At 34.3% G+C, this 19,858-nt stretch overlaps 1 protein-coding gene across 1 annotated transcript in view; it reads left to right on the top strand.

Annotated features, from left to right (window-relative positions):
• Positions 1-19,858, top strand: part of ZBTB41 (zinc finger and BTB domain containing 41) — a 47,972-nt gene that overhangs the window by 14,684 nt on the left and 13,430 nt on the right. The window contains exons 6-10 of the mRNA XM_039252686.1: positions 2,515-2,644; positions 7,102-7,197; positions 8,560-8,666; positions 10,103-10,208; positions 15,715-15,803. Coding sequence (XP_039108617.1) covers positions 2,515-2,644; positions 7,102-7,197; positions 8,560-8,666; positions 10,103-10,208; positions 15,715-15,803 — 528 coding nt within the window. The remainder of the gene's footprint in view (positions 1-2,514; positions 2,645-7,101; positions 7,198-8,559; positions 8,667-10,102; positions 10,209-15,714; positions 15,804-19,858) is intronic.

The following is a 19,858-nucleotide window of genomic DNA, read 5'->3' as shown; positions in this document are numbered from 1 at the left end:
TATTGACAAGTACATTCTCAAGAGGTGGGTAATTATAGTGACACGAGGTCTTAAAATTATGTCCTGTGAAAAACTTTTGAAGGACCTTGAACTATTTTGTCTGGGAAAGGTAGAGCATCTGGCTTTGAAAACTTTAAAGACTACTGTGCAATAAGGAACACTTAAATCTTTACAATTGTAGTCTATAAGACTAGTGTATGCTGGAAGGTTATTTTTGTAGCTTAGTCCTTTTTTGAATTGCCTTTAGTAAGTTATCTATCATAGGATTTCATCTTGGCATTTCTAAGAAGCCATCATATGAAGCAGATTTTATAATTACCAGAAATATAATTGGAGGCATGTTCATGATTGCAAGTTGCCTGTGAGAAATTTCTTTATACATTAGTTGCAAGAAAAAGAGTTTCTCTTTGGGAATTGATGGGCTTCTTCCTTTTTGAGATGAAAACCATAGGTAATCCCTTTTTGTCCCATCTTACAGAAACCTCATGGCAAAATATAATATTTATAGTGATCATAGTTGCTTTCACTTCCACTTTTTTTCTGTTCCTGATTTTCTATTTCAGCTTTTGTTAAATATATCACTTAGTAAATAAATAGGCATTCTAAGAACAGTGGGTGGAAATCCTAAGGTATAGGTTTAGCTTCAATTTAGAAATCTTTTAAAGTATTGGAACTTCTACATCGAAGTAAGTTGTCTTGCACAATAATTTCCTGTCAGTAAAAGTATACAGGCAGATTCTTGAACTGATAAGAATTGTTAAAGAAAGCATTCCTGAAAAGACGGTTGAACTAGAACCATGTATGTATATGTTTTATATATGTATATTATATATGTAAATATTTATAATATGTAGTATATATATTTCATAGGTATTCACACACACACACACACACACACACACAGTTCTTTTACATCCCATTTCTATGTTTCTGTTGACTTGAACACTGTATGTTAGTTAAGTGGTTCAGGTCTGAGGTGTGGCCCGAAAATTTGCTTCTAACAAGTTCCCAGGTGATCCTGATGCTGATGTTCCAGATACCATACACATGAGTATTACTGCTTTAGGTTATTCAAAGTCATATTCAGACTGCCTACATTAGGATTATATATGCTATAAATCAGAGGGAGCAATATCTAAGAAATACAATCTAAACAGGACAGAAGAATTTTTTTAATGTTTATTTATTTATTTTTGAGAGAAAGTGCAAGCAGGAGAGGGACAGAGAGAGAGGGAGACAGAATCCCAAGCAAGCTCTGCCTCACATGGAGCTCAGTCTTGCGAACTTGCTAGATCATGACTTGAGCTGAAGTCAAGAGTCAGATGCTTAACCAAGTGAGCCACCCAGACACCCTGGAATAGAATAATTTTTAATGTATCTCCATGTATAAGTATAAAAGTTATAGTAGATTTGACTTTAAAGTCAAATCTTCTAATTTCATCCTATTTAGAGAGTTGGAATGAAAATCTGCTTTAGTAACTTCCCAGTGTAGCTTCATAAACAGAAGTTTAAGGAAGTTTAACTGAATGCAAAACTGGATATCTAATGTAGGGAAAAGAATGTAGGTATTTCATTTGAAAAACTCTGATAAGTAACTGAGCATGAAAGAGAGTGCTGCTTTCTTTCTTCACCCAGCTGGAGCCTTCAGTCGCACATAGTTATTTCACTCTCTGCCTAACTTACATTTGCTGTAATCTACTCATCTTGGTACTTTATTTGCTTCATCTCTTTATCTCTGTGCATATGCTGAATCTCTTTTTTCCCACCTTCTTGGAGCCTTTTTTGGTGAAGAGGGGTGTAAGAGGAGATGGAGGGATTTTCCATAGTACTACTTGGAGTTAATAAATGAATAAAAGACTCAGATCTAATGGAAGATGAAATAAGAATATGTTGAAGATACTTAATACATTTTGAGGTCGTCTCTCAAAAGCGTGTTGAAATTCCCCCAAAACTACCGTGGCTACTGAACTATTTTGCTTATACGTGTGTTTCTGAATTGCTGTGTCCAAATGCCATTGTCTTTCCATTGTTCTGCCATGATTAATTTCTCATTAGAGTTCACAGTAGATTCCACAGTATTTTCAGTGTAGGCAACATCATTAAAAATGTGTGGTTTTGAGGAACAACAATATATTTCCAGATTATGAACTCTTTGGAGTCCTTTGTTTATTCTTCCAAAGTTTCTCAGTACCTGTTTTCTCCAGAAATCTGGTATATAACGTTTTTTACTTTAGTCTGATTTCAAACTAGGAATTGGCCATTTATTACATTATTCAACATTTATTATATTAGATGCCACACCCTAAACTCAGTTCTAGACATATAGAGATGACTGTAACTTGCCTTCTAGGAATAAACAGTCTAGAAGAGAAAATAAAACTATAAGTAAATAACTTTATTGTTTTATAATATATGCACTTACGGTGGTAGGTATACATTCACAACATGCTTATTAAATTTAACTTAGTATCGGTTCCTTAAACTTTAAAATGTACACTATTCTTTCCTTTTTAGGTCCTTTTCCATGTGATATATGTGGTCGCCAGTTTAATGACACTGGAAATTTGAAACGCCATATAGAATGTACCCACGGTGGAAAGAGAAAATGGACTTGCTTCATTTGTGGAAAATCAGTACGAGAAAGGTGAGGGATTATCTACACACCTAGAAAAACCCTGGTACTGTTATATACAAATAATTAACAAATACAGTTTAGAAGGATTAAGGTAATGCCAGATGTGAGATACTTGAATTATACTTTAATATGAAATTTAAGGACATGAGAAGAAATTATATAAAATGATAGGAAGTCAGAATCTGTAGGTTTAGATGGTGAATTTAACATAGGTACCATTTTATTTCTTTCTGAAACTCTAGTAAGAAACTACATTAAAGGTTATTGACTGATTTAAAAGATAGTAAGCTACAGACAGAACAATGACAAGAACAACAGAGATTTGGAAGCTGGAAAGCAGATAAATCAGTGGTAACTGACTTAGCAGATCTGAGAAAGATAAATCCCAAAGTGGTGATGGAGAAGTTGAAAACATAGTTTACATCAGAGAATCCACAGAAGGAATAGGAGCAGGCAGTATCAGATGCCTCTGGAACTAGAGTGAAGGAGAGACAGAACAAGGAGCACTGGAATAAAGACTTCTTTAGAAGTTAGATTATTTGGATTTTCTTCTGACACCCACACAGGCCATTGCTGCCGGACACCAACTCCTCTCCCAACTCAGCAGATATCTGGACTGGACTATACCATGTTGTTATATGATGAATGCTTTCTGAATTCTGAAAGCAGTGAGCCCCCGGCCTTATCCGTTCTGACCTCTTGGGTTTTAGATTTTATTCCCCTGGTAGTAGATTAGAAAACAATTCCCTGAAAATCTGAGAAACCAAAGGGCAAATATATTCCCTAACAAACAGTACACCTAGATCACCTATTGTGAAGCATAGTCATCAGGGCCCCCTCATGCTCTTTGACCATCCCATCTACTTTTTAGTCTATCACACTTAATCATGGGCAGATAGAAGAATTAAAAAACAGAGAAGGAAAACCTTTAACATGGAAGCTAGATTCCAACACAATCAGGAAGGGAAAAAAAAAAAAAAAACTTGAAGGAAATATTATCCAGAAAGAAGAAAAAACTTCCAAAAAATAAAAAAGAAAAAAGAATTTAAACAACTATTTTGGATATCCTATTGAGGATAAAGTTGAAGATAAAGAATCCATTACACTAGAACAGGATGCTATATAAAAGAGTCACTGACATAACAAATCACATTCAAAGTATTTCAAAATATGATAGACAAAGTAAACACCCTAATGGAAGGATTGAAGAAAAAGTTGAGGGCAATCTCCCAAAAGGTAGAACAAAAATACAGAAATGTGAAATAAGGATTAGAACATTAGAGAATCAGTCAAGAGGTCCAGAAAGAAAGAATGAATAGCAAAAATAGCAAGGGAAAAAAATCATCACTGAATAATTCAAGATAATTTCCCAGAACTGAAGGACATGAGTTGCCAGACTGAAATTACTCATCAAATGCTTAGGACATTAGATGAAAATAAACCTACTCCAATCTATATTGCTGTGATATTTCAGAACACTGGGGAAAAAAGAGAAGCTTCTATATGCTTCTAATTTTTAGGGAAAAAAAGTTACGTATATTGAATTACGTATTAGAATTACTTGGACATCTCTCTGAACAGCAATACTAGAAATAAGATGATGCAGTTATACTTTCAAAATTCTGAAAGAAAATTATTTCCAGCCTAGAATTCTGTTCTTAGTTAAATTAATAATCAATCCTAAGGATCATAAAGACAGTTTTCATGATATCAAAAAGTTAGTCTTTGATGTACTCTTTCTCATGAAGCAGCTAAGATGTATGCTTCACCAGAATGAGAAAGTAAACTGATGAAGAGGAAGATGAGGGCTACAGGAGATAGGAATTCTAATACTGGAAAGTGGCAAAAGGAATTCATAGGAGGATGGTGAATGAAGTTTCCAGGTTGTCAGATGTGCAACATATGTGTGCCACGGGTGGTCAGCCCACACTAGTAGTAGTAGTAGTGACCCATGACACGTTGGGGCTTGGCCTTGCTGAGATCCCTGCTACTATGTTCCCTCTTTTAAGAACTAGGAGTCAGAATGCTAGAGTAGGTCTGACCCAAAGTATTTTTCTTTCAATTTACTGTGGTAAGAACTTTTAACATGAGATCTACCCTCTTACTAAATGTTTAAGTGCATGATACAATATTATTAACTGTGGGCACAATGTTGTACAGCAAACCTCTAGAATTTACTACCTTGCATAACTGAAACTTCATACCCATTGAGTAGCAACTCCACATTTCCTTCTCCCTGATTCAAATTCTTTTCTGTACTCTGACACTGTATGGTACCTGTATGCCAGTGAAGTTCCTATGATTATATTTATGTCTTGTTGCTTGATTTAACTGAGGATATTTGCTTGATTTCACAGAAATGTTTTCTGACCTATCCATGAGAATTAGAGATAGTTAGTTTAGAAGCAAAATATATACAATAGCCTATTCACTTTGTATGTATTTCTGTCCGACTTCCAGTACCTGATCCACTCTAGATTGTCAGATGCTCTGATAGTGATGACCCTTATGTTTTCTGGTATTTATACATGACTTTACCCACTGACACGCTGGAAAGGGCTCTTGCTAATGCATAGGCAAGCTGCAGCCGGACTTTGATACAGAAACCCTGTTCATATTATCTCATGGGCCCTTTAGCTAATAGTGGCAGTATTACTAGATTTGTGCTTACTACTCAGTTTTTTAAAAATATACAATATATTGTTTAGTGATATATACTACTAGGTAGTAAAACAAAGAAGAGAGAGAATAGTTGACATACATGGTTATTTGAGAGAACAGAGTGTAACATGGAGGCATTCTAAGGTATAGGAATATTCTTTGTCTTACTTTGTATGTAAATGTAATAATACTGTTCTTTAAACACTCTGCACAAATTTTATATTCTTTAGCATGCAAAAGTTTCATAATTTAAAAACACTTCTAAGGTTTTTAATAACAAATCGATATGGTAAAATAGGAAAATCAGTATGGTATATTTATATGAAAACTTACATTTATCGACTGGTAAATTATAGTTTATTTTATGCATTATAAATTCTTTTTATCTTAAAGGTCCTTCTATAAAAACAAAAAGCAGACAAACCAAAAACTAAAACAACCTTCCATCTTCTTACTTTTAATAACTTAATAGGTAGTGGTGCAGGGAAAGTTTTAGGGATATTTTCCACAAAGTTGGGAGCACCTGCAAATGCAGGAGTCAGGTGTTGCTGGGCCTTGTAGAAGAGCACCATCTACTGGCATAGATCTAACCTTCATTTCATATTCAGCCCTCATGCTCACTGGATGTGGGCTTGAAATAAAAACCAAGTTGTAGAGACAGTCAAAGCCTACAAAGGGCAGACACAGAATTTTTTACCTTTTACTTTCTTACCTCCCAGAATAACTGTGTCTAGCCTTACTCAGCTTTACATATGTAGGAAATCTCTGAGTGTTATAAGTATAGGAAACGCTAGCTATGTATTTGGAGCAGCAATGGTTACACAATAGCCTGTCAAAAGTTTAGAAATAACAAAAATCAATGAATCACCAAAGTAGTAATTAGTAAAAGCTTATCGTGCACACAGAAAATGACAGTTTGCAAACCAGGAGCACTCAAACCAAAACATGGAACAAGACTTAGGCGTATATTGTTATATGCAGCTTCTGTAATGAGAAAGCAGTGACCATTTATCCTGCACAGTGGTTGGTTATGATATTAGAATGTTCTTAAGTGTTAGAGAATTGGTTAATGGTTACCCCGTATAAACCTTGGGAAACAGTCTTAAGTTTTCCCATTGCTTTTCAGAGGCATAAACAAATGAGCCAGGTCAAGTTATCCTTGCAAAATAAGCTACATTAGGCTTTGTTTTTATGACTAAACTGGTTTTGTCTGTTTAGGAGATTTTCAAGGCTGGTCTCTTGTTTTTTATTTTAACAAGCCCATCTAGGGTCACTAGGGCTGGAGGCTTTAGAAATGGCAACAATTGTACTCTTTATACTCTTTCCCTTTTTCACATTGACATCTGGAAGTCACAAATACGTATAAAGATTTCTTTGGCTTAAAACATTCTTTTAACAGATACCAAGCACACATTTGAAAGGAATACTACTAATAAACTGGATTCCTTATATATTATTAAATTTTCTCCACTAAAATTCACAGCAGTTTTACCTAATTTATTAGTGACAATTGAGCATTTTTCATTGTACTTGAAAGTTGCTTAAGCTGTGTAGGTAAATCTTTGAGTAAACCAATGGCAAAGGAAGGCAAAGTTAAAAAACTTTTTTAAGAAGAGAGACAAAACAAGAATGTTTATGTGCTCATGAGACTAATTCCATAAAAGGCAAAAATACTGTAAGAGAAAGGGAGAATTGTCATAGTATCTTTAGCTTGAATACCTTTCTAGTAAGCTTTCTGGAAATCTATGTTTAATATAAATATTGCGTTAAAAAACTTAAGATAAATGTTTATTTTTAAAATATAGGACTACTTTGAAAGAACATTTGAGAATCCATAGTGGAGAAAAACCTCATCTTTGTAGTATTTGTGGACAAAGTTTTCGTCATGGAAGTTCATACAGGTAAGTCAAGTCATTTTTTCCCCAGTATTAATTAAGATAAATTATATCTGTTTTAATTCTCTATTTTTTTAAGTCATTGCATTAGTTGATTGTTGAATTAAAACATTTCTAAGTACTCACGTAAACAAAATTATGCAAAAAACGTTACTTATAGGCTTTCCCTCTACATTACAACTTTTAACATTGTCTTCTTTCTGTAGTGCAAAATATTAAATATTTCTTCATTACCAAGTTTGCTAAATGTTTTGCTATCTGAGTCGCTGTCATTTAAGTGTTTATTTCATTACTTCTCTTTGAATTAAAATTCATTAAAGCTCCAAACTTAGATGTTCTAACCTTAGTGAATTTCATCACTTTTGACTATCGAAGAAATGGTGTGAAATATAGCAAAATTGAAAACTCTAAGATTATCAGTTTTGGAAAGTCTTCTGTATGTTTTGTTTTAACCTGTGTAATTGTTTTTATAGCTGAATCCCTGAGCACATTTGCAGTTTCTGAAAAGTTGGCTTTTTCCTGACTAAATGATAGGTGACAACCTACTTTGAGATATATGTACATTTCAAATTTTTATTAATGTTCCTAACATTTTTTTACACTTTCATTTATTATTTACCTCTTTTTAATTTTAAACAGAATGTGCTCCCTTTAGATGTAGTTCAGTCAGTTTTACTGATTGTAGTTATGGAATCAGTACTTGTTTTGGCAACTTGAGTGGGAAAACTATTCATTTCACTAGGATATATATAGATGGAGAATTAGGGGGATAAGAATAATTCAAGTTAAATGAATTTAAATACTTTAAGCCTCTATAATCTGTCTTTGGGTGACTGTAAAACGAACCACACTTTGGTTAGTGTGAAGAAAAGTAGCAAATGTAACTGTCAGCAAGTGGATTACATATAAAATTTACTTAATTCTCATCTATCAATTTATAAGTGGTATTTGTCATCCAGGATAAGATTCATTTGCTGTATTATTTACTGCATCATATGTGTAAGTCACTTAACCTTATTTGTCTAAATCCTTCTGACTCATTCCTACTTTCACTATGTCTGAAACTCCCCCAGTCAGATTACAACCCTAGACATTTAGTACATTCAGTGAAATAGATTTAGGATGTAAAAAGTCAGGAAGGAATGCCATCCAGACATTGTATATGTTCACATGTTGAAGTGTTTTTTGAAAGAAGTGAGTAGCAACACTGGAGTCAGGTAGTGAGAGAGTGGGAAAGACTGACGGTCATAGATGTGGACCAAATAATGGATGAGGGTGGCTGAGTAAACAGCCCAGTTTCCCTTACTTAATCAAGATTTTCCCTTCGGTGGCACCAGTTTTTATGGCCTTCAATTTTTTTCTGTATAGACTTCACTTGCGAGTACATCATGATGATAAAAGATATGAGTGTGATGAATGCGGGAAAACATTTATTCGTCATGACCACCTTACAAAGCACAAAAAAATACATTCAGGTAAGGTGTATTTTGTGATGATGCTTACAAGTCCTTTAAAAAAGCACCTGAAAAGGACTTACTACATCATGTTTATGTTGGCTATAATTTTAATAATTTTAGTAATATATATGCTGGTCACTCCATCAATAATGCTGGTTCTGAAAACTTTCTTTTAAAACATCTGAAAGAGACCCAATTTTATGACATGTTTTTGTCCACTGTAATTTTAATCATTTGGTTGCCATTTATGACTACAGACTATTATTTTGAAGTTTGTTTTTATCAAATTCTGAAAATTTGCATTTTGCATGTTATATGGATATGTGCAAAAATTGGTATTGACATTTCTGTAAAGAGAGATGCCAAGATAACAGTTTTCATTTTTATTGGATTTGATAGAAGTTAGCAAAACAGATGTTTGAAGGTAAATAATTATAATTCAGTGTTAACATTAATAGTGAATTTTTGAAACCCCATCTTTGGAAAAGAGTATCTTAGTAATCCTGATCAATTTCAGATCTTTATTCTATATTTATAATTTTTATATTCTGGGCTTTCTTTCATATTTTCCTCTCCAATTGATGTTCAGGAAGAGCTGAGAGAGCCAACTCTATGAGTACAATAATGGGAAAGAGCCCTCTCTATAAGCATAGTAGAACAGGTGATTATTATTATTATTAGCAATCTAAATATGAAGCATGCAACACATATAATTACTTTCTTAAATGATCCCAATGAGATTGCAAGTTGCAGTTGTTACCAGCACTTTTGAGAGTTGCTAACAGTTTGATGACTTTTTCACTGGAATTCTGCATTTTCATTTTTAGGAGGAGGATTCTAAATTCCTAATTCTAGAGATCATATGCCTTAATTGCATACTGGATTAAGTTAAGAGTGATTTTTAAAGCCCAAGCCTTTATAACCAAATATTAGAGATGAGAAATGGTACTTACCTAGAATTTTCGTTCATATTTGTATTTTGGCTCATTGCAAATGTATGAAATTCCCACATGTGAAAAATAATTTTTTTAAAAAGTACAAAGATCTGAAAATGTTCAGGTCCTTTTTATAAACAGCAAAACAGCCTTAAGTGGATTCAGTGTATTTTCATTTAAAGTGTTTGACATTCAGACATATATTACTAAAAAACTCCTGAGTTTTGAAGTCATTTCATTTATCTTACTCTGTTACATTAAGAAGTGAGATTTGAAGTCTTCAGCAAAAAGGCTATTCATTACTCCTGCAGGTGGGGAAAAGGGTTCACATCCATGAAAATAAGCATCGACTCATTGAAGAAAGGTACTTAAGTAAGGAATGTAAAGCATATAGCCCCGAATAAAGGGTGGCTTTACTTTTCTGGTCTATTTCCTATTATATTATCCTGTTGTTTGGTCATTTATTTCTGAGGAGAAAACTGAAGTGCATATTATAATCAAACTATTTGGGTCTTTAAGGTGAGAAGGCTCATCAGTGTGAAGAATGTGGAAAGTGTTTTGGACGTAGGGATCATCTCACTGTTCATTACAAAAGTGTACACCTGGGAGAGAAAGTGTGGCAAAAGTAAGTGAAAAAGCAGTTTCTCATAATTACTACATTGGATAAGTGTAGTTTGGATGAAAATTGTAAGTTGTCTCATAGTTTATTTTGTTTAATTGGGGGTAGGTTAACTAACTCTTTTTTTTCTTCTATAGCTTCTCTGTTGACCCAGAGAAATTGAAGGAAACATTTTTGTTTACTTGTTTTCAGTTGACTCAAGGGTAGGAGGTAGTAGATATTGAAGTTAATAACTAATACAAAGTCTTGGCCTTCTTCGGGCCTTTCATTTATCTTTGGTTGCTGTTGCTCTGAGCAAAAAATATAATGTGCTGCCTATATATTATACTTAATAAGAGTTATTACTGGAAATGTTTCTAGTCAGAATTTAGATTTCTTCTTAATCATACTAAGCGTTTAAAATGGTATTTTCTTTAGGGGTGCCTGCGTGGCTCAGTCAGTTGAGCCTCCAACTCTGGATTTGGGCTCAGGTCACAATTTCACAGTTCCGAGCCCTGTGTTGGACTCTGTGCTGGCAGTGCGGGGCCTGCTTGAGGTTATCTCTCTCCCCCTCCCTCCACTCCCTCCCTCCCTCTCTCCCCCTCTCCCCCTCTTCCCCCTCCCTCCCTCCCTCTCTCTCTCTCTCCCACCCCACCTGCCTCCCACCCAAAATAAATATATTTAAAAATAAATAAATAAAATAAAATGGTATTTTATTTGAAGGAGGCACGTGCTGTCCTGAACACCAAGTTTTTAAAGAAATTTCAGTATACTTAACATACAATATTGTATTAGGTTCAGATGTACTCAACAATTCTGTGCATTACTCAGTGCTCATCATGATAATTGTACTCTTAAATCCCTTCATCTATTTCACCTACCCCCCTGCCCACTTCTCTCTGGTAACTGTCAGTTTATTTCCTAAGAGTCAGTTTTTCCATTTGTCTCCTTTTTTTCTTTAGAATACCAGCTTTTTAATACAATTTAGATATTCAAATTTAACTGAGATTAGTCGTCAAGTGTAAACATGTTCAGAGAATCCATGTTCTTGGACTAGGTGTTTGACACAAATGCTAAATAATACACATGGTCTAAGCTGCCAAGAAACTGTAGTTGTAGTTTATAGTACTGATCATGATTAACAAAATGTATATATTATCTTTAAATGTAGTAAGTGACAGACCACTTCGAAGAACATTAGGAAGTGTTGATTTCTGTCACTTCTTACATTTTCATATACTGATCTATTGTTTCTTTCACTGATTTTGTTCAGTGATTCACTCATTGAATGAATGTATTCATTGTAATCTTTGAATTCTTGTGTTCATTAGATAGTAGGAATGCTGCCAAGCACTGGGATAGAAAGATATACATGCTGCTGTAGAGAAAAGGAAATAAGAATTTCAATAGAGTGTTTCAGTTGGTGGAAAATAGATTGAACTGCACACTCACTTGCTCCAGAAATTCTGTAACTTTTTCTCAACCCCTTTATACCCTTAAAAATTATTCAGTATCTCAGGAACTCTTGTTATAGAAATAATAATATAAAAATATAAAAATTATTATTGTTTAAATAAACTATGTAAATCATGTTAGAAATTCAATTGAAAAAAATGAAGTCCTTGTTTATTAATTCACTTAAAAATAGTAATATACCCATCACATGCTCACATAAAAAGCAATTTTGTAAAAAATAGCAACTTAACAAAACAGATTAAAAATACTAAAAGAGTGGCATGTTTTACGTTTTTGTAAATCTCTCTGATGCCCTAATAGAAGACAGCTGGAATATTGTATCTACTGCCATGTGTTATTTTGTTTGACGTCAGTGAAGAAAATCTAGCCTCACTCTATATGTAGTTGGTAAAAGGAAGAGTATTATGATAGCAGTAGTCTTAGATAATTGTGGATATTAGTCTTTGCTACTATACCAAAACTAAGCAAGTGGTAGTTTCTTAAAGGTAGTTGTAAGGTGCAATCTGAAACAAAATTAATGAAGTTTTCATACTCTGTTACATTCAGTCCATTGTTCTTGTACTCTAATTTTTTTTTTTTTTTTTTGTACCTACGGAGTAATACGATGCATTTGTCCTTTGAAAAATATGGGTTCGCTAAGTTATGCCAATTTTCTAAATGTTAGCACATTTCACAATACAGGATCAACATTTGCTTCCAGCCTCTCAGAAAGGAGTATTGGGAAGCTGTCAAGACCACAAGGGCAGATGCAAGTTCTCCAAAATTTTTATACTAGCTTGAAAGCTCAGACTTTATCATTGATGACAAATATTGTCATTTTTTCCCTTGATGCAACAGGTTTACTTCCTTTAATTTTCATGAAAATATCTGCCAAAAACTCAGGTCTGTAATTGTGGTTTGTCTTTCATTCTTTCAAGTACAATGGTATTTCATGAAGAAAGTGGCAACTTCAGCTCACAACTCACTTTGTTTTGAGACAACCATTAAACGGTATGCTGTAGAAGTGCTTCTTGTGCCCTCCCCATTTCATCACAGAGAACATTACACACTCTGAAAGGTTGAAAGTTAGTAAAATTATAATCTCACTCCTTTACCACTTTTTTTTTTTCCTGTTAGTGCCTGGTGGTAAAGAGCACAATGACTACTTTGGTACCACTACCTTGTTTAGAGCTGAGGCACCAGCAATTTTATCCACCATTTCTTTTGTATATATTATTAGTGCAAATGTCTATGTAATGAGAAATGAAAATAAATGTTATGGGATTATTTTGAAAATACCTTTGATCTTGCAAGCCTTGTGAAAGAGTTTTGGGATTCCCCCCCTGCCACAGCCACAAGGGCCTGTGTGTCTATCTGCTGGCCTTGGTAATTTCGGAGCCTGAGCCTGTGGGCTCCACTCTCTACTAGGGCTGGCTAATAGTGGATCTAGAATATGGAGCCTTACATATCATTTTATGGAACCAGTACTTATTCCTATATGATAAAAGACATTGTATATTTTAAAAGAGAAGGTGATTCTTTTGGGGTAGATTACTCTTACTGATGTGTAGAGGCTGGATTAGTGGTGGATAAATCGAGGCAAGTAAATCAACCAGTTTTAGAAGGCTGTTAGAATTTAGGAAAAAGATGGTGGCGACCTAAACTAGGGGATAGAATTAATAATAAACAGTAGCAGATACTTACTTGAAAAATGCTTAGTTTTTTTTATTGAAAGAATGGGAGCAGTCATGGATAATTCCTGTTTTCAAGTGGGTGGTTGATAAACCAGCCACTGAGATAGAGAATACAGAAGATGGACCAAATTTACAGGAGACAATGAATTGTTTGGTATATATTGACTTTGAGATGCTTAATAGAAACTCAAACATAGAATTTGACAGGTAAATAGAAGTCTAAATCTCAGAAGTGAAGTCTGAGTGTGTATCAAGATTTGTATGTGAATACGTAAAAGCAAATTATCCAAGGAAACAATGTGGGGAGTGATGAAGGTTAGCACCCCTCCTCCCACCCATTATTTTATAATGTTTCTTCTTGCCTTTTATAGATCTAGATTTCTTCGCCACAACACTATAGGCATTTTGGGTCAGATAATGATCTTTGTTGGGGAGCTGCCCTATGCATTGTAGGTTACTGGCTTCTATCCACTAGATGGCAGTAGCACCCCCCTACCTCCAGTTGTGAAAAAGGAAAATGTCTTCAGACATTACTAAATGCCCATGCGGGACAAAATTGCCCCAAGTTGGGTACCACTGCTTCTTTCTGTGTGTGCCTACGGTGACCCTGTCTATATCTCTATTTGTATTTACCATGGATATGAATGGGATAGGACAAACCAAGTATACTGGTTACAGGTCTTTTGCTGAGTTTAAATCTTTGTTTCATCAAGTAGAAGTTAAGTTTTTAGAAGACAGGGCCTTGCATAGAGTTTTTGTAGCCACTCTGTAAATGTTGAGTTGGATGAATTGAAGTGTGAATGGCATTTGAAATGTTAGGCATACTATTGCTCTTATTGAATATTGTAACAATATGCTAAACATCCCAGTAAAACTCAGTATGTTAAGAGCAAACTGTCTTACAGAACATTGTAGTAGCCCCTTTTTGAGTTAATTATTTTGCTATGTATTCAATTAGATATGAATTACTTCCAAGGTGAGATGATAGACTTTTAATAACTATAATTTAATGCTAATAATTTTACACATATCTTTATCCTCACAATTTTTTTAAATGTTTTATTTCTGAGAGAGACAGAGATAGCGTGAGCAGGGGAGGGTCAGAGAGAGAGGGAGGGAGAGATAGAATCTGAAACAGGCTCCAGGCTCTGAGCTGTCAGCACAGAGCCCAATACGGGACTCGAACCCACAAACCATGAGATTATGACCTGAGCCAAAGTTGGACGCTTAACCGACTGAGCCACCCAGGCGCCCCTATCCTCACAGTTAAATTGGAGTCTGGGACTATTTAACTCAAACATATTCTTAGGCACTACACTTTACTGCCTGATAAGTTAGGTTTTGAGTAATTTACCAGCTTTTTATGTCTATTAATCTGTAATAAAAATAAAGGACTGGTATCTCATTCTTTTTTTAATTTAGGCATAAAATTTATTTTTAAGCTCAAGTTTATAATAGTTATTATAATTGTTATAAAATGAACCAGTTAGAGCAGTGTCACCCTTTTGATGAATGCGCATTTTTTAGATTCCTGCAGTTTCTTTTCAGTCAGCCTCAGTGTCTGTTTTGTAAATTAAGGTATGCTTTACAAAGAGAGAAATTTGTTCTTTTTAGTGTGTAGTTCTGCACATTTTGATAAGTGCATGCAGTCATGTAATCATGACCAGAGTCAAGATATAGAATAGTTCTGTCACCCCTAAATTACCACTATACCTTTGTGTTCAACTCCTTTTTCTTCCTTCAGCTCATCATTGATCTGTTTCTGTCCTTATAATTTCTCCTTTGATATTTTTTAATAGCAAATAATAATAATACAAGTTCAGTGATTTAAATCTTAGAAGTAAGTGGTTTAAAGTTAAAAAGCCCAAGGACCTCTTTATATAGATTTATTCATTGAATATAATTGGAGGAGGAAGAACCAGAGATAAGGTTGGTACTTTTTATTAAAATTTTTAAAAAATATTTATTTTTTTTATTTTTGAGAGAGAGTGAATGAGCAGGGGAGGGACAGAGAGAGAGGGAGACAGAATCTAAAGCAGGCTCCAGTCTCTGGGCTGTGAGCACAGAGCCCAGTGCAGAGCTTGAACTTGGGAACGGTGAGGGAGACAGAATCCACGAAGCAGGCTCTAGGCTCTGAGCTGTCAGCACAGAGCCCATCATGGGGCTTCAACTCACTAACCCTGAGATCATCACCTGAGCAGAAGTCAGACATTTAACCAACTGAGCCACCCAGATTGGTACTTAAAAAGTATTTCCACTTTCCTTTGGAGTTGTATGCTTTATTAATGTGAGAATTCTATATATAATTTTTGCAAATGCTGTAACAAATTTTCATTATGTTATTAAAGTTATATTGAAAACTCAACGCTTTTTATTTTTCTTAGATACAAAGCAACATTTCATCAATGTGATGTTTGTAAGAAAATTTTTAAAGGCAAATCAAGTCTGGAAATGCATTTTCGGACGCATTCAGGTAAAAGTTGATAGATACTTTACATATATCTTTGTATCATTATTCAGGAGTAAAATATGGACATTTAAATATTGTTGCTCTTAGTTAAATTTTTTTGCCTTTTCCCCATACGATTTTTACTTATGTTAAAGTTGATGTCATGAATGAGCAATATTCTGCACTTTCTCTGTAAGCTTCAGTAGTTTTGAATATTATTTTGTAGAGTTCGGGAAACTTTTTTTCTATAGGAAATTTACTCAACTTTTAGCTCAGATTTCCCTGTTTTACGGAGGATTATGTTTCTTCTATATCTGTGTAACTCTCTGAAGAGAGTTTTCTTTTTTCTTCTCTTTTAAAAGAATAAATCCAGTATGAGTTGATTGTCTTGCTTACCAAGTTACCATTGTATACTTTCCTTTTCACTTAGTGAGTTGTGATTTATAGGTAGTTATAGTAGAATGATTTGCTGCAGCTGCTTCCCGAAGGATATCATTTACTAAATCTTTCTTTTTTTCACCATTGGTAATGCTACCATATTTTAAAATACAGACTACTTTGAATTCTTTCTAATATGTTGTCTTAGTCCTTGTTTGACTTCCCACATAAATTAACAATTTTTAAAGCTTTCCTTTTTTTTTAGAAGGATCTTCTTTAATAGTAGCATTTATGGCTACTTTGTTTTCTATTTATTTGGATTTTGTCAAGCTGATGTTCTAGAAGAAAAAAATAATTGCATAAATATCAGAATGGTAAATCACTGGATTTGGGCAATTTCAGTAGCAAAGAATTGCAGTAAAGAATTTATTACTTATACAGTGCTGCTGTTAAAAATATTTACAGCTCCCTCCAAATGAAAAAGTCATAATTTGGGGGGTACATAAATAGGATACAATGAGGAAACTATATTAATGATATCTTCCATATTAGTTATAAATAACAAACTCATGATTGGAAAGAAATGATGAACTTACAGAAAGTTAATTCAACCATTGATGATTTAAGAATTGTAAAACTGCAGGGATTATTTTAGAGGAGAAACTTCATAACTGCATTAAGTTTTTTGAAAACATTCATTTATAGTAATTAGTTGATGACCAATGATAATGTAGAGTTTTCATTTCTAAATATCTCGGATGGAATTAGGTACAAGTTGTTCTTATAATGGAAATTGAGGACATGAGCTCTATTTTAGACTAAGGCAAAGATTATGGCAGTTATGAAATGACAGTGAGAAGTCACCTAAAGCAGAAGTCAGAAAACTTTTTTGGTAGAGGGCTAGATAATAAATATTTAAGGTTTTGTGGGCCAGGCAGTCTCTATCATAACCACTCAACTCTGCTTTTGTTGCATGTACGCAACTGTTGCCATGTGTATTCAAATTAACATGCCCGTGTTCCAATAACATTTTATTTGCAGAAATAGGCAAGAGGCTGTATTCGGCTTTTGGGAGGTAGTTGGCCAGCTCCTAATCTAAAGTGGTCAGCAAGCTACCCAGACAGGACTTCACAGTATGGCTGTTCCATGAACTGGTTGCCATGTTCCCAAGTCCATTCCTGAGATTTTAGAGGTCCAGAAAATCATTTTTATATCTATGCACAAAGATTGTAAGTATTCTTAGGAGTTCTTCATAATAATCATTGGAAATAGATTCACCAGAATGTCAGCTTATTATTCACCTTCTACAAAATGAATAGTGTACTACCCAAGGTATCCTTTTTCTCTAAGCAGAGAAGCAGAGTTGCTAAATCTGTTAATTAGAAAAATTGCTGGATGTAGTTCTAGACTAAAATTAGGTAGTAATTTTTATGGATTGGTTTATCAGGGAAATGGTGAAGGATACAGAGTCATCTTTACCCATGTAACTGTGTACCTCTTTTGGGACCAGAATAAATTTGCTTCCCAGATTATTTTTCCCTAGCCAGGATACCTAATTTAGTACATTATCTAAATTGCTAAATTCTTAGGTTTTGGAATCCCCTTAATTAGACTCTATATAGACCTTTTCTGTTAATATATTCTTTCTCTAGACAAGGTATAATTAATGGGTTGGTTTCAGCTTTGGACAGGTCAGTACACTTAATTGGTTCAGATGAGTAGTTATGATTAGTGCCTAGTCCCGAACTTGCAAATAGTAGGTGCTTAATATATATTTGTTGAATGAATGAATTTATCATGTTTTCCTATGACTAACCTCTGATCTATCTGGTATTTTCAAACCACACAATTAGAGAAATTGGTTGGAATATAGATATAAGATTTTCTTCTATAAAGGGCTTACTCTCATCCATTATGTATTTTGTTTGTTGTAATTCTGAGAGTAGTGATTACATCTGTTCGTCACCAGTAGCCTTGTTGAAATGTAGTGCATTTATTTTAAACGGGCATTAAAGCTAGTAAATTTACGACTTGACTTTAGACTTGGCAGAATTTTTTAAGCTGTGTGTAAAGTATCCAAAATGTAATGAACTGCTCAATGAATTTTTGTGAATGAATATATCCACATAACCACCACTCAGATGGGTATATAGAACAGTACCAGAATTTCAGAAGTATCCTCTCTGGCCCCTCCCAATCAGTAAACTCCTTGCCAAATAATCATTATTTTGACTTAACATCACCACTGATTAGTTTTGCCTGTTTGAACTTCATATAAATGGAATCATATAGTATGTACTCTGTTTTGCCTGGTTTATTTCACTCAGTATGATGTCCGTGAGATTCATCCATGGAAGTGGTTTGTTTCTTTTCATTTGCATATGAATATACCACAGTTTACTTACCATTGAACTTTGATGGGCCCTTGGTTTGTATTTACTTAGATCTATTATGAATAAAGATGCTCTGAAAATTCTTGTTTATGATTTTTCAAACACAAATGCATTTATTTCTCTTGTGTATATGCCCGGCATGGGATTGTTGGCTGATAGGATATGCATATGTTCTACTTAGTAGACACTACTGAACAGTTTTCCAAGGTAGTTGTGCCAGTTTCTACCAGTAAGTATATGGTTTATGAGAATTCCAGTTGCTCCATGTTTTTACCAACACTTGATACTGCCCTTTTTAAAGTTATTATGATGAATATGTAGCACTATGTCAGTGTGGCTTTAATTTGCATCTTTGTGGTAAGTAATGATATTGAGCACCTTCCTATATACTTACTGGTCATTTGAATATCCTCTTTCATGGAACACCTGATTAATTCTTCTGCTGATTTTCTTAAACTAGATTGTCTTTTTTTTTTTTAAATGCTTGTTTATTTTTGAGAGAGAGAGAGACAGACAGTGCATGAGCAGGGAAGTGGCAGAGAGAGGGCAAGACACAGAATCTGAAGCAGGCTCCAGTCTCTGAGCCCAGTGTGGGACTGAAAATCAAACTGTGAGATTGTGACGTGAGCCAAGGTCAGACACTTAAATGACTGAGCCACCCAGGTGTCCCGTTTTCTAATTGACTTATTAGAGTTCTAGCTATATTCTGGATATGAGTCCATTGTTGGATATCTAAATTGCAGATATATTGTACTCTGTGGCCGTCTCTTCACTCTAGTAATGGTGTCTTTCAGTGTTAGGTAAAGATCAAAGTTCTTTTTTCACTTGTTTCTTTCTGTTTTTTCTTTTTACATGTGGCTTCCTAGTTACCCCAGCACCATTTATTGGAAAGATCATCCTTTCCTTATAGCATTTCATTGGCATATTTGATTTAAATTAAGTTATGCTATTTGTGTGGTTTGTCTCTGGGCTCTGTTCTGTTTTACTGCACTGTCGGTATGTCCTTGCTTTCTTGCTGCTGTGCCATTTAAATTATTATGGCTGTTGATATCTGGTAGTGTAAGTTACCAACTTTGTTCTTTTTTGGTGTCTTTATTATTCTTGTTCCTTTATGTTTTTATGTAAATTTTGAAACAACTTAACTAATTTCTAAACATAAACATCTGCTGGGAATTTTATTGGAATCCCATTGAATACATAAGTCAGTTTTTCCCTAATTGATTGTCTCTATAAATATTGAATCATTAATCAGTGGACAGTCCCTACATTAACTTAAGTCCTTTTAAATTTTTCTCAATATTGTAGTGT

Source organism: Hyaena hyaena, unplaced genomic scaffold, assembly GCF_003009895.1.
Source record: "Hyaena hyaena isolate Hyena2069 unplaced genomic scaffold, ASM300989v1 scaffold_429, whole genome shotgun sequence".
Lineage (NCBI taxonomy): Eukaryota > Metazoa > Chordata > Mammalia > Carnivora > Hyaenidae > Hyaena > Hyaena hyaena.
The sequence above is the reverse complement of the archived record's forward strand: the minus strand, read 5'-3'. Positions and strand labels throughout refer to the sequence as shown.